This window comes from Diaphorina citri, unplaced genomic scaffold, assembly GCF_000475195.1.
Source record: "Diaphorina citri unplaced genomic scaffold, Diaci psyllid genome assembly version 1.1 scaffold460, whole genome shotgun sequence".
Lineage (NCBI taxonomy): Eukaryota > Metazoa > Arthropoda > Insecta > Hemiptera > Psyllidae > Diaphorina > Diaphorina citri.
This window is the reverse complement of record NW_007377895.1, coordinates 139,986-154,968: the sequence shown is the minus strand read 5'-3', so window position 1 is coordinate 154,968 and position 14,983 is coordinate 139,986. Positions and strand designations below refer to the sequence as shown.

Here is a 14,983-nt window from a genome sequence, read left to right as displayed (position 1 = left end):
AAAAAAAAAAAAAAAAAAAAAAAAAAAAAAAAAACACGACATTCACCCAGTAGACCGTATGTCATATCCTTTTCATCTCGACAAAGGGGAGGGAGGGGAGAGGAATTCCTGAGGTTGAGGAGGAAGCAAAAAGGGAAAGCGTGGTGTGAATTATGCGAGAAAGAAGAGAAGGGAGGAGAAGGAATTTGTGTGAATTATGAAGAGAGGGGAGAGGAGAGAAGAAAGGAGAGAGGAAAGAGGAGAGGGAAAAAAGAGAAGAGGAGGTCCTTTTGATTTTCCAGTCCGGATATTAGGTTTCTGACAGCTTTTTTTTCCCCCAACACTTTGAATGGAATTTTTTTGTTCGGTTGGTGTGTGGTGTTGGATATACATGCACATTATTGCCAAGGTCCACTATATTATTCAGCTGGTGTGACACAAAGGAAACAAGTCGACAGGGAAAACGGAACAAACAGAGAGAGAGAGAGAGGACAGGACAGGAGAGGGAGAGGGAGAGAGAGAGGGAGAGGACAGGAGAGGGAGAGAGAGAGAGAGAGAGGACAGGAGAGGGAGAGAGGGAGCTTAATTACAAAAGACGGTATGTATGTAAATTGTAATACTTCTTTTACCGTGGTTGAACGGTAGAAGGTTCGTTTGACGCACGAATAGCTAAGCCTAGTTGAGGTAGGTCACGGGTTCGATTCTCTCGTCCGTGGCAGATTTTATTCTGAATGTTCGTTCTCGGAACGGCTGCCTTTCTCTCCTATCCTACCTTCCTTCTCTCGAGACGATAAGACCTTAGCAGTGACAGTTCCCTCTATCAAACCAGTTTGAAAAGAAAGAAAAAAGTTGCACATGGAATTCACACATGCTTGCGGCAAATTAGCTGAGTGTGGTGGTTAACAAACAAACAAGGTTTGTAACACAGGATTTTTTTTTTTTTTTTTTATCTACCTACCTAAATAAAAAACACGAATCCCAATAATACCAATATGTAGAATCCCCACGGGGGATTTTCCCAGCAAATAATACGGGAGTTAGCATGATAAATATGTGTGTGACCCCGCTTGTAATATTATATTGGACACCAGTCGTGGATGTGACAAGTGGACATGAAGAATTTTAATTGTGTTAAGCATGAATCTTCTTCCTAGCCTTTTCTTACTTGAATAGGGTCGGCGTTTCTTGTCAGTCCTTTCGAGGCAGCCCTATTGTGTACCTCATCCATGAATGCTTGTCACAAATGTCTTTCCCCGATTACCTACTAGACTACGCGAATTGTCACAAATTAATGTCTTTCTCCGATTATTATACGCCAAATTTTATGCCTTGACTTGGACTCGAACTATCACTTTTCAAATCCAGTGATGTAGTGCTAACCGCACTACATCACTGAGGTTGGAGATGGAAAAACTTTCCCTGACATGAGGAACCTCCGTGGCCGAGTCGTTATCACACTGGGGTCAGTGGGCTTGAATGCCGGAGGTCCCGTGTTCGAATCCCGGCAGTGTCAAAGTTTTTTTCTGCTCTGTGCTTGCAATTCGGCGTTTGTTCGGCCTCGTGAGGATCATCAACCTTCGTGACCGAATGGTTATTACACTGGACTAGCATACCGGTGGTCCCGAGTTCTATAGCCGGCAAAGTCAATTATTTTTCGGCTTTGTTCTTGGAACGTCCTTGGATCCGATTCTGATATAACATGTGTGTATGTTAAATATATCCTATCAGAATATGAACATCAAATAAATATGGAATATGTACTATTCATGTTACTATCGTCCCTGTGGAGGCAAAGTGGCACAAGCACTGAAAGCAGGTGTTGGCACTCGTTTTTGATCAGGAAAAATCAAGCGAGATGGAATATACACCTTGGAACTACGTTAAGAGAACTTTTTGTTTATTTTGACCACTCTTTCTGCTTATCTTGGCCCATTTCAATCAACTTGGAAGAATGATATGTGTATGGTAGGTACCCTTTGTCATCGAGGCAGGCTGTACTGTAGAGCAAGGTGGTCAAATAAATACTACTCTCAGTGTATGAGTCTATTAGAGTTTCGGTTCAAAATCTCCATTTTTAATCTTTGAGGCTAAGTTTTTCCAAATAAAAAATATTTATTGGTGGATTTCGCCCGTGCAGCGACTATTATCTGATACATATTAATATGAACCGGACGATATGTGTATGGTAGGTACCCTTTGTCATCGAGGCAGGCTGTATTGTAGAGCAAGGTGGTCAAATAAATACTACTCTCAGTGTATTAGTCTATGAGTATGAGTTTCGGTTTAAAATCTCCATTTTTAATCTTTGAGGCTAAGTTTTTCCAAATAAAAAATATTTGTTGGTAGATCAAATAAATATGGAATATGTACTATTCATGTTACTATCGTCCCTGTGGAGGCAAAGTGGCACAAGCACTGAAAGCAGGTGTTGGCACTTGTTTTTGATCACGAAAAATCGAACAAGATGGAATATACACCTTAGAACTACGTTAAGAGAACTTTTTGTTTATTTTGACCACTCTTTGTGTTTATCTTGGCCCATTTTTAATCAACTTGGAAAAACGATATGTGTATGGTAGGTACCCTTTGTCATCGAGGCAGGCTGTATTGTAGAGCAAGGTGGTCAAATAAATACTACTCTCAGTGTATGAGTCTATTAGAGTTTCGGTTTTAAATATGAACTGTGTGACATTTGAAAACACAACGTGTATACATTGGAGAGAGCTTATCTATATACCTCCTTACCCACATATCATCCCTTCGTCCCACCCCATATACTCACCCCCTCCAACCATCATATCAAATATCCACCCCCCTTTACCCCTTTCAAATATGAAATATACAGAGTGGTTGCAATACTAAGGGGTAACATATTTCTATGGTAGATTCAAGTCATGAAAATGCTTTGAAAAGGTCCCATCATGTTGACTCATCATAATAATATAAATTAAAATCCTTCTCCTTTTCTCTCTCTCTCTCTTCTTTTTCTTCGTTTCCGTTTCTTTTCTTCCCGCTTTCTTTCTCCATCCTTCATTCTTCTTTCTCCTCCTCTTTTTTCTCATCCTCCTAGTTTTCCTTCTTCTTCTTCTTCTTCTTTTCCTTCAGGTATGTTCGTTTAAAGATGAGGAATTTTCACTCCACCTTGAACAGAAAAAACCCTTCCCATTTTTCTCACCAGTGTCACCACCGGTCCTACTTCCGTAAGCACCTCCTGCACCAGCACGGCATTGCTGAGAACCCGTACGAAGATGGTGATGACCTTGACCCCAGTCACCAGTCCCAACTCAATGACCTTGACCCCCAGTCTACCGGTCCTACTTCCGTAAGCACCTCCTGCACCAGCACGGCATTGCTGAGAACCCGTACGAAGATGGTGATGACCTTGACCCCAGTCATCAGTCCCAACTCAATGACCTTGACCCCCAGTCCCAACTCATGTCCCATTCCGTGTTCGAGAATCTGCCCTACGATGAGAGGGACGAGGGGAGTGAAGAGGAGGAGGCTTTCCAGGAGGAGAATGTGCGCTCGCTGCCCCACTCTGTGTTTGATTGAATCGTGTTGACCCAGCACCTAAATGGAAAGTATTGTGTCTCTTCTCGCCCATCTGATGAGAGGCATACTACGGGATGGGCATGCTACAACATAGACCACATGCGTCTAATGTAGCATAAATTGTGGTCCCGTTCATAAATGGGTGGATGTATAGTTGTACAATATGTGTGTTCTGGTTTCTTTTCACTTATGATGAAGTATTAGAAAGTTTGGTCTGATTAGTGTGATACTTAATTTAAACCATGAAGATATCTTAAGCTACTACCCAGTAGATATTTGATTTCGTTTTTTTAGCCCTCTGTTTACAGTCAGTTTCGTCTGGTTTAAAAAATATTGAAATAGGGAACCAATCTCAGTGGTGTAGTGGTTAGCGCGGTGGACTTCGGATCTGGAGGTTGGTGGTTCGCGTCCAAGTCAAGTCATAAAATTTAGCGTAGTGCATTAAGCAGGGAACGACATTTGTGACAAGCATTTATGCTTACCACAATTAAAATTCCTTTTTTTTAAATCCTTTTATTGAAATGGGGATCTCACATCTTTGATATAGATTTTTTTTAAACATCCAATTAAGAAATTTTTATTTATTTAAAAATCCAAGATCACCTATTTCTTTATTTAAATAAAACCCAGACAAAACGGACTTGTTGTAAGTCACTTTATTTTAGGTTATGTAATTTTGGGTGTTCATTTAATTTTATATACCGTGTACTAACGTATACATTTTACCATTTTAAACACATTTTAAGTAAGTTCATTTAGCTCAATTTACTTGTTCCCTTGTGAAAAAGGGGGGAGTGCAATTTATTTTGTAAGTCTAACATTACTGAAGTGCCTTTTTTTTAGTTGTAATTATTTTTTTGTTGGTATTTTTGTACAATATTATTTGAATATTAGTTTTACCTTTTGCTGTCTCATAATTTATCTAGTTTTAAATGGTGTTCATAATAGGATTTGAGGAACTGACAAGGAAAAAATTAAAGAGCTTTTAAGAAAGGGGGAGAGACTTGAATAGTGGAATGGATTTAATGTGGGTACTAGGTACGTAGCTACTAACACCCCATTTTATTAACAAAAAAGTCTCGCTCCCAAGTCAGACTGAAACAAATTTTTGCCAATGAGATATTTGCCATTCATGCTTCAGTGCAGCTTGATAGCCAGTATTTTCTTCATAATTGGCCCTACGTCCTTGTAACATTATACAATTTTTTTTTTACATGGTATTGTTCCATGACAATTTTTTCTAGTTTACTTCGAACAAAATTTTCTTCTTCTTTAGAATCTCGATTTTAGTAATCTCCTATATGAAGAGTGTATTATATTAGTATTGTTCGCTCACTGGTCAGTTTTCCTGTCTTTTCAATAGTCATAATTTTATTCATAATATTAATTTTAGGTTTGATTGGTTATTAGGTATATTAAATTTTTAATCACTTAGACTTAGAGGTATTCATAATTTCGTAGTCATTTTGTAGAACACTGAAATCGAGTCATCTAAGGTGGAATGCACACTGGATAATCGCGTTTCATAGCTGGAATTCCACAAAACTAAATAAAGATAAGGTTAACTCAGTGCAGTGCACATTGGTTTTCATGAAACGCGTTTCTCCAATCTACCTACATTCCGCCTTACAAAAGATTTTGTTATATATTTTTTTTACTTTTTTTCTTCCAAATCCCCTTTAGGGATGATTTTTTAAGTATTTTATCAACTGCTAGTATTTATGGCCACATCAAGGCTTTAAATGTTAGGCATTTGAAATGTTCTTTAAATTAAAACGTGATGTCCATTTTAAAGAAAGAGGAATGAAATTTTGGTATACCAAGCTCAAGTACCTATCTCCTATCACTAATCAGTGTACCTATACAAGCTCAAGTATATCTACCTACCTGTTGCTCAAGTATATTATGTCACAACTTTGGTGCTCGCTGCAGCATTGTAGGATTTTTCCAATATCTCAATAATCCTAACATCCAATGTTTACCTACCATGGTCGCTATGCGCATTTATATGTCATAGCTACTCATTTTGCTCACAAGGCTGGGTGGGCCCCGCAACAGCCAGTCACGGGATCAATCATTTGCATGATACAAATTTCTTGACTCCGCCGGGAATCGAACCCGGATCTCCCGCGTGCAAGGCGAGCGCAGTGACCACTACGCCATGGGAGCTGACTTTGCTCAAATATACCATAAATAAATAGGTACTTTTTTTAACACATTGCAATCTTGACGATGCGATGCAATGTTTATTCAATAAAACAGTTGGTCTGTTTTCACATGATATTTTGAAATAATTATTTGAACGGTTTAAATTTGTTCTCAGATTTTTTCCTTGTAAAAGTACTAGCACAGTAGTACGCATGTTACTACTTTATAAATCGTTTTTTGAGCTCAAATGATATGCAGGTGATACAGTTGTGTCCCTACATACTAGTCTTTAGTGTTTTGAATTTTCATGCTAGTCTGGCAGTACATAACAAAATTATTTTAATTTTAAGTAGGTAGATTAAGTTTCCAAGATTCATTTTAGTTTTACCTCTCTTAGGGCCGGGGCTATAAAGAGGGTTTAGACTCGGTTTACGTTTAAGTCTCGGATTAAGCAATCTGATTTTTAGCCCGTCCATCCTTTATTAATAATAAAAGGTATAGGGACGGGCTATTGTATTCGCTTCGGTGTCGCCTGTCTGTCTGTCTGTCTGTCCCCGTAGAAGGACTTATCCAAACCTAGTCGACCTATATATCAAATTAAAGATCTTTTTACCAGAAACACAAAAGTGGTGGTGCAAATTATTTTCTCCAGAAAACCATAAAGCAATAAAATTAATTTTAAATATTACTAGCCGAAATCCGTCACTTCACTCCGGATTTCTGCTAGTAAATCTTTAAGGCATGGCCGTTCATGTCACTCATCCATTTAGTGGTCTATCGGATAAGCGGTTTGGCCAGGCATAAAGTTTGAACAAACACACACACACACATACACACAAATATTCATTTTTATATATTAGATAAAATGTTTCAAGTTTGTGTGTATGATTACATTTTGTTTCAGGGATGAGAGTGCAGCCACTGAGAATGTACAGGATAGAGATTCCGATGACAAAGGAGATGAAGACGGAGAGGAAACAGTGGCAGATGATGGTGCTATAGAGAGAGAGGTAAGTTCATGCATGACCAGCTCTGATGTTGTGTTGTTGTTTCACAAAGGAGATGAAGACGGAGAGGAAACAGTGGCAGATGATGGTGCTATAGAGAGAGAGGTAAGTTCATGCATGACCAGCTCTGATGTGTTGTTGTTTTAGCAGTTTTAGCTTTTGCCCATTGGCAATAGCAGAATAAAGATACAGTCGAACCTGCCTAAGTTGGAATCCAAGGGACCGACAATTTTTTCCCACCTATCCAGGTTTCCCAGTTAAAAAAGTGTCCTACTTAGAGAGGTTGCCATGAAGGGGCCACGATTTTTTCCCAGTTGTCCAGGTTTCCCATTTAGACGAGTCCCACTTAGACAGATTCGACTGTATCTTTTTGTATCTGCTATACACTGAGGCGATGGTCTCTAGCTCTAGCCATGTTAAAGTGACTGGCTCGTCCTGAACTGCAGTCAACCATCGTGAGGACTTTATGAACTCAAAGCGAGAAAGTTTTAGATAACACTTCAGTCGATAATTTAAGACCGGTTTTAGCGTCACCTATGTTGAGCTACGCCGAGAAAGGCCAATAAATAGATGGGTGAAACATTATATTGGGAATAAAGGGAGAACGGGCTCTAGTCTTGATTTTAAATCATTACATGAAAATAAAATCAAAAAATCAAATCAAGAATAATAATAAACTGATTATTAAACAAATTAGGTAGGTACATAGGTACTGATTTTCTCTAATCATTACGGGCTAAATAATTCCCGGAGGGACGGGCCCTGCTTGTTTTTATTGATCAATCAGATTGCTTAAGCCGAGAAAACTTAAACCGAGTTTAAACCCTGATTGTTTAGCCATATATCCGAAGAATCTGCTGTTTTCTGTACCTAATATAAATTTAAATCAAGGCCCTCTCAAGTTTCATGTTGGGATTTTTGCATTTTCCCACAACTTTTTATACCCCTAGCGTTAACAAAGTTATCGTTTCTCCTTAGAATCTTAAAAGTTAAAATTGGAATTTTGTGGTTCGTACATACCTAAGTATTAAACCTAATAATGAGTTTTTCTAAACTTACAATATAATAACTAAAGATTTTTTGTTTGATTTTTATTACAAACGGGGTGGGGCATTGGAGGATTTTTTTTTTCAAGGCTCAGGTGTTCTCTGTTAATTGGAACGTGCTTTTTTCAATACCTACTTATAGGCCAGGCATGTCAAACTGGCGGCCCGCCTCGTCAAATTGTGCGGCCCGCTGCGAGCCACAAGGGTATAATATTAAATAAAGTAATAATATTTCACAAGGAGACATTTTTTTTTTTCTGTATCTACCTATTCACAGGGTTTTTTTTTTTTTTTTTTTTTGTGTGTGTTACCAGGTTTTCTTTGAAAAATTCTAATCAAATGATTAATTCGGTCTTTTTTTATATTTTTTTTTAATATACTTGTTTTAAGATAGAAACCCACAACGTGGTTTTGATATGTATTTTATTCTAGTTATTATTTTTATTGTTATTAATTCATTATTATTAATTAAAAATACGCTACGCTTTTTTTTTTTTTTTGTAAAATAAATGAAATTGTTTTTATTTTTAGTGCAACAAAATGTATCATTTTCATTAACTCCGTCTAAAATGCAGATCATTGATGTTTACTATCCTTTCTCGCCTGAATACCAGCCTAGCGCATCTGCCTTGTAAGCGCTTAGGTCGCGGGTTCGATGCCATCCGTGGCAGAGTTAATCCTAAACAGATAAGGTTCGTTCTCGCAACGGCTGGCTCTCCCGGCTTTGCTCTATCTTCGCTTTCGAGACGACAAGACCTTAGCGGTTACAAAACTCCTTCTTTCAAACCTGTTTTTAAAAATCAAAAAACAACAACTTGTCCCACACTGTCACCCCTACAGATATTAAACAAGCTCAACATTAATTAACTTTAATGACCCATCGGGAACAGAAATCTCGTTTGAATTTTTGAATTCGCGCGCGTCGAGGCACATGGTTTGAATTTTTGAATCTCGCGGGATTCTTTTTTCAACGAGGACAAACGACGCTTTTTTTCAACGAGCAAAAAAATCCCACGAAACGAAAAAAAAAATCCAAAATCGAAAAAAAAAGTTCAAAAAAGTTGAGGAAATTTTTTATTTGTGTAATATTAATTATTAGCTTGAATCGAAAATTTTCTGTGGATAATCCATCCTTTTAGTGGTATTTAACTGAAGCAAAGTAGCAAACACTCATTGTGATCAAGGTACGTATTACTCTGATTCATTCATCACTGAAAATAAATCAAGTCTTCCCTACAGTAGTACTCCCTATGCGGATGCGGCATTACTCTAGCTAGTTAATAATAATGCGAAGTTTATCCATCACAATTCACCTGAATAAAGCCCTGTAACTACCGTAACTACTATAGTAGTACGTTATTGTAGTTTGGAAAAAATAGAAAGTAAAAAATCTGGTGTGAACATCACATGACTTTCCTTATCCTATTGAATGATACTTTGGGTGTTCATCTATTGAAACTTTTACAATATCTCTAACTGTTTAGTCAGTAAAGCTGAAAACCAACAAAAACCATTATCCCTTTGCCATCATCAATAGTCACTACTCCATCCTCAGAATTGAGAATTTGGTCTGGTGAGGATTGACAATAGACAAGTGAGCAATTCAATCAAAGCTTAAACCATTACCTAATACCTAACAACACCCAACATAGGTAGAGTTATTTTGATCGAATTTCAGGTTTATTTGAGAGTTGATTTTTATCACTATGACAAAACGTACTAGTACACGGCAAAGGAAACCGAGGGATATTTCTCCGGATCAAACCCTCACTCCAAGTAAAAGGTCCAGCAGGCTAAGCACCCGTAGAAAAAAGGAAGAAACCGAGTCTGAATCAGAGTCGGAAGAAGTACTAGTAGAAGTGAAAACTCCAAGTAGAAGAGGCCGAACATCTCGTAAACCTGAGAAAAAAGTTGAAGAAACTGAAGATAAAGAAGAGGTAAGAAGTACCTAAATTGATTTTTTTTTTTTATTAATTTGAAAATATAAGCAGCTATTTTTCCCAAGTAATTACATATATGTGATTATTTCAGGTAGTTTTTTTTTCTGCACATTTCTGTCTTTGGGGATTTTCAATTTTGACTTCATTAAATCTTTTCTCTTCCTTCAACAAGTAAACTGTACATTTGGTTAAGGAAAATAGATGCCATTGCTTGAATGATTTTCTTCGCGACGACCTATGAACTCAAAGCGAGAAAGTTTTAGATAACACTTCAGTCGTTAATTTAAGACCGGTTTTAGCGTCACCTAGGTTAGGCTACGCCGAGCAAGGCCAATAAATGGGTGGGTGACTTAAAGGAATAAAGAGAGAACGGGCTCTAGTCTTGATTTTAAATCATTACATGAAAGTAAAATCAAAAATCAAATCAATAATAAATAAATAAACTGAATATTGAACAAATTAGGTAGGTGATTTTCTTTAACCACGATCGAATAAACTACGGGCTAAAAAATTTCCGGAGGGACGGGCCCAGCTTGTTCTGTGTAATTTTAGTATCTACCGCGGCTGTTTTACTACTCAGTCTAATAGATCAGTTGCGCTTACTGGGGTGATGTTTCAAAGTCATAGAGCAGGAAAAATGAGGACCAACGGAATTTTTCTTTTTCTTCTACGACTTCTGAATTTCGAGATAAATCGATTTATACCGGTAAATCGTAAACTTTGACGTCACGGCATACGCTCCCGTAGGCGATGACGTCACATCAAATGTCCCGAGCAAGGCAACACATTAATCTGTTTGTGCGCATGCATTTCTGCGCAATTCATGTTTGTGCGCATACGTTTCTGCGCATCTCCTGAAGTCTGACGTCAAAGTTCAGGACTCTGACGGAAAATAAAAATTGAATTTCCGACCTTTTTCAGTTATTATTTCGGAGTTTTGACATCAGATTTGGAATTTTCCCAACTTTTTACGTAGGAATCGACAATTTATCAATAATTTTTACCCATTTGCAACTGCTCCATTAACCTTTCTCTCCCTCGTTTCACATTTTCTCACACAAATGAGCTCTGATCTCGAAATTTGTCGCGATGACCTATAAAGGTAACTTAAAAAAAAAAAAAAAAAAAAAAAAAAAATGTTTTTATAAAGGGTTCCATTGTAGAAAAATATTGACCTAATGGTCAACACCCCGACATTTGTAAACAATTTCATATCTTGGGAGCTTAAACCCGCTAGTAGACTGACTAAATTTTGGAATGGATAGCAATTATACAACTGAACTGTTCAAGTACCTACTTATCCAAGACGTTTTCAATTTAAGGTAGGTAGGTAAGTAAGTTCAACTTAACTCCATACACAAAAAGTTCAGGTAAGTACTTACTTAGTGATTCTTAAGCATTTAATTTTAATTTCAGAACCAGACATTCCTCCCGGTCTGAAGACAATGTTGAGACGGACAAAAAATCCAGAGGTTGCAAGCACAAATATCAACATGAAGATAAACTCGAAGAGGAAGAGGAAGCCAACGAGCAACCTACAGAGGAGAAAGAAGAGCAGGAAACTGCACCTCAAGTCCCTGGACAACAGGAGGAAGACAACCAAGAGTGAGTTATCATTAAGAATAGGAGGAGATGATAAGAGAAAGCCATTGATTTTGATAGAATGAGTAGTTTTCTACTTTCCTTAACCAATACCTAACAAGGCAAGTAGTGTATTTTGTTCTTCTAAATCTTGGAATGACACTCAATTCTATTTACTTGTACCATTTTAAACAGGGATGAACAATGTTTTCAAACAAGCTGAAGGGTGATCAATTCTATTTCAATATGTGGCTTAAAAAAAAAGCATTTACATTTTCAATAAAAAAAAAACGAGTACTCAGTTATACCTCCATTGATTCAGCCACATCCTCGGTCCACAGGAACATGGATAGTGGATATTGCAGGTCTAAGACCTTGTTTATACTACAACAGTAAAGGGACTTTTCAGTCCTATGCTGGCAGTGTAAATATAAACAGGGTAGATTCTATTCTAAATTGAAAAACACAAGATCTACCGATTGAATTACCACAATACTGTTGAAATCCATTTACTTATTCTCATTTTCTCCTCTCAACCAGAGAACAACTAGCCGAGCAATCTCCAGAGCCAGAAAAGCCTGACGAAAGCATCAAAGAATCGGCTAAACAGGGAGTTGAAGAGGAGGGAGAGGAACAGATGGAGATGGGAAGTCCAGTGAGGGAAGAGGCAAGTTCCAGTGAAGAAGAAGGACAAGGAGGAGATGGAGAGGAGGAGGAGGGGGCAGAACCCCCAGCAAGGAGCTCAACTGTGGTCTCAGTCACCCAGGAGGAACAAGAAGAGTAAGTCAAAGAGAAACGTGTATTTTTCTTTCATAAATAGAAACCGAAAACTGGACACTAGTGTTCCGTTTCCATAGACCTTTGATTGTTAGGATTGCACTATCTTGGATATCCAATAGTATTGTACACCTAGTGGTATAGTAGAGTACACCTATACTTTCTCATTAGCTCATTACATTCTAGTAATAGAAAGTAAAAAAAAAAAAAAAATATCAAGGAATTTTTAATTGTGTTAAGCATATTCAAATGACGTTCCCCGATTATTACACCTAGATAAATTTTATGACTTGACTGGGACTCGAACCACCAACCTCCAGATCCAAAGTTCAACGCGTTAACAACTGCACCACTGAGGTTGGTGTTAATTTTAAATTTTAAATCATTACATGAAAGTAAAATCAAAAAATCAAATCAAGAATGATAATAAACTGAAAATTAAACAAATTAGGTAGGTACATAAGTATTCTTTAACCACGATCGAATAAACTACGGGCTAAAAAATTCCCGGAGGGACGGACCCAGCTTGTTACATAGGAATCGACCATTTATTAATAATTTTTACCCATTTGCAACTGCTCCATTGTACCTTTCTCTCCCTCGATCTCCAGGTAGCCCCCCACCCGTTTGGAGTGGTGAGCAAAGAACATGGGGAGTGTCCAAACCCAACAGCAAGATCAAGTTCTTCAGGAGCCGCGATCCCGCAATATCTACCTCCGTACTGAAGGTAACAATAAGTCCTCATTTTAAACTAAGGTGAAAGTTGAGATATCGGTGGTGAGGGCGATTTCAATGAGAATGAGAGGTTCGAGGAAGAAGTTGAGATTGATTGAGTGTGAGGACGGAGCAGGAATGGTACAGTTGGAGAATTGATCAATGTAAAAGGATGATTATTTAAAAAAAAAAAAAAAAAATACTTGTCATGGTAAAAAAAAAAAAAAAATCACGTGGTAATCGTGTTAAAAGAATTTTATTCCACAGTTAAAAGAATTTTATTGTTATATTCCTTCACAATTATGGGAGTTTAAATACCATGACCAATGACTGTTCATCAATTGTTTTGTTAATGATATAATAATTGAAAAAAAAAAAACTCATGTTAGCCAGCTTAGCTCGGAAAGTAGCGCGCCTGGATTTGCACTTGGTAGGAAATTAGGAATCCAGGCAGTGTGTATTTGTTTATGAATGGAAGATTGTATCCCACGTGAAAGTTATTATTATTATTATTATTATTATTATTATTATTATTATTTGTGCCTGTTGTTTGATTTTCTTGGTGCACCATATCACGATGTCGTCCGCAAAGGCTGCAACTTTCATTAATTTTTAGAATACTTAAAAAATAATGTCAGAGACCAAGGTAGAGAGTTGGCGGGCCGCAAAAACTCAACTCACGGGGGGGGGGGTGGCCTGGTGTAATGTAATTATAATATAATTTCATTTCATTATGAAAACTTACCATATGATGACATTAGTGCGATTTCTGTGGACACTCTGCAGCTGACACAAGTGCGTGAATATCGACATTCACGTCTTCGGTACACAAACGTAGAAGGTGTGATTTTCGTTCATTTTTTTTTCAGGCGGGCCTTCGCGGGCCGCGGGTTGGACAAGCCTGCTATAGATATTAAGATGTCTTGCAAAGTTTAGATGGATTCCATAAGCATTGGAAGCTTGTGCTGGAATCCATCATATTTTAAAATGTCATATTTATTAAAAAGGTCAACCATTCTTTAAATCTTTTGAGTGATTGTAAATAAAACCTGTTTTCTGTCCTTTTTATTACGTAGGACGTATTCCTTCTGTCCTAATTTAGTATACATGTGAATATGTAGCATTCATTCGTACCTTCTTCTCAGCTTGGGCAAAAGAATCTGAGTGAGGTCTACAGTCCACAGAACTACTAGTGTTTAACAATTTTCTTGCTTCCCCCTTGCAGGAGTTGAACATGGTAGTGAAGCCACTGCCCCGCGACGTTTTCGAGTCAGCTCGCACCGATACATCGCACATAGCTCCCATCTCTTATTCGAGTGAAGAAGAAGAGGAAGATGCACCGAATGAAGGTCACCAGGAGGACGTGGAGGTGGGAGAGGAAGAGAAGAGGGAGGTGGAGGACGAGAACGAGAATCCCAATAAGAAGAGGAGAAGAGAAGAGGAGGCAGACAAGAAGAAGGAGGAGGAGACGGAGAAGAAAAGTAAGTGGGGACACAGGATAATGATAGGATGGAGTAAATGATAATCCTGTCACTCAAACTGAGTTCTAGGTAAAAAAAAAAGATGGAGGTGTAGCGCCTTGAACTTGATGAAGTATATAAATTTATGTACAATGTGTTCATACGTTTTTTAGTCCGTTCTTCCTTTATTATTACAATAGTAATAATAATAAAAAGGTATAAGGGACGGACTATTGTATTCGCTTTGGTGTCGTCTGTCTGTCACTCTGTCCCCATAGAAGGACTTATCCAAACCTGGTCTTTTTACCAGGATCACGAAAATGGTGGTGCAAATTTTGTCCAGAGAACCATAAAGCTAAAAACCAAAAGACTGGTTTTTTGGGGGATTTTTTTCCCATTTTCTCACACAAATGAGCTCTGATCTCGAAATTTGTCGCGACGACCTATGAACTCAAAGCGAGAAAGTTTTAGATAACACTTGCAGTGCAATAGTCCTAATTAAAATGGACGCGGCACACAAGGGATCAGGAAGAGACCGCCTTAACATAATAATGGATAACATTTCAGTCGTTATTTTAAGACCGGTTTTAGCGTCACCTATGTTAAGCTACGCCGAGCAAGGCCAATAAATGGATGGGTGACTTAAACCTTATATTGGGAATAAAGGGAGAACGGGCTCTAGTCTTGATTTTAAATCATTACATGAAAGTAAAATCAAAAAATCAAATCAAGAATAATAATAAACTGAATAATAAACAAATTAGGTAGGTACATAGGTA

General features: G+C 37.8%; 2 protein-coding genes and 1 long non-coding RNA gene across 3 annotated transcripts in view; all 3 read left to right on the top strand.

The window, feature by feature from the left end:
- The window catches only part of LOC113467361 (zinc finger protein 586-like), a 6,523-nt gene extending 2,992 nt beyond the window's left edge, over nucleotides 1-3,531 (top strand). The window contains exon 4 of the mRNA XM_026823486.1: nucleotides 3,284-3,531. Coding sequence (XP_026679287.1) covers nucleotides 3,284-3,531 — 248 coding nt within the window. The remainder of the gene's footprint in view (nucleotides 1-3,283) is intronic.
- Nucleotides 3,532-5,926: 2,395 nt separating this feature from the next.
- Nucleotides 5,927-14,983, top strand: part of LOC113467360 (apoptotic chromatin condensation inducer in the nucleus-like) — an 11,941-nt gene continuing 2,884 nt past the window's right edge. Inside the window, exons 1-7 of the mRNA XM_026823484.1 lie at nucleotides 5,927-5,937; nucleotides 6,584-6,791; nucleotides 8,308-8,363; nucleotides 11,089-11,277; nucleotides 11,794-12,033; nucleotides 12,646-12,757; nucleotides 13,970-14,137. Coding sequence (XP_026679285.1) covers nucleotides 5,927-5,937; nucleotides 6,584-6,791; nucleotides 8,308-8,363; nucleotides 11,089-11,277; nucleotides 11,794-12,033; nucleotides 12,646-12,757; nucleotides 13,970-14,137 — 984 coding nt within the window. The remainder of the gene's footprint in view (nucleotides 5,938-6,583; nucleotides 6,792-8,307; nucleotides 8,364-11,088; nucleotides 11,278-11,793; nucleotides 12,034-12,645; nucleotides 12,758-13,969; nucleotides 14,138-14,983) is intronic.
- LOC113467363 lies at nucleotides 8,750-9,670 on the top strand. The gene is made up of 2 exons (XR_003391463.1): nucleotides 8,750-8,916; nucleotides 9,411-9,670. It is a non-coding gene; the product is annotated as an uncharacterized LOC113467363 (long non-coding RNA).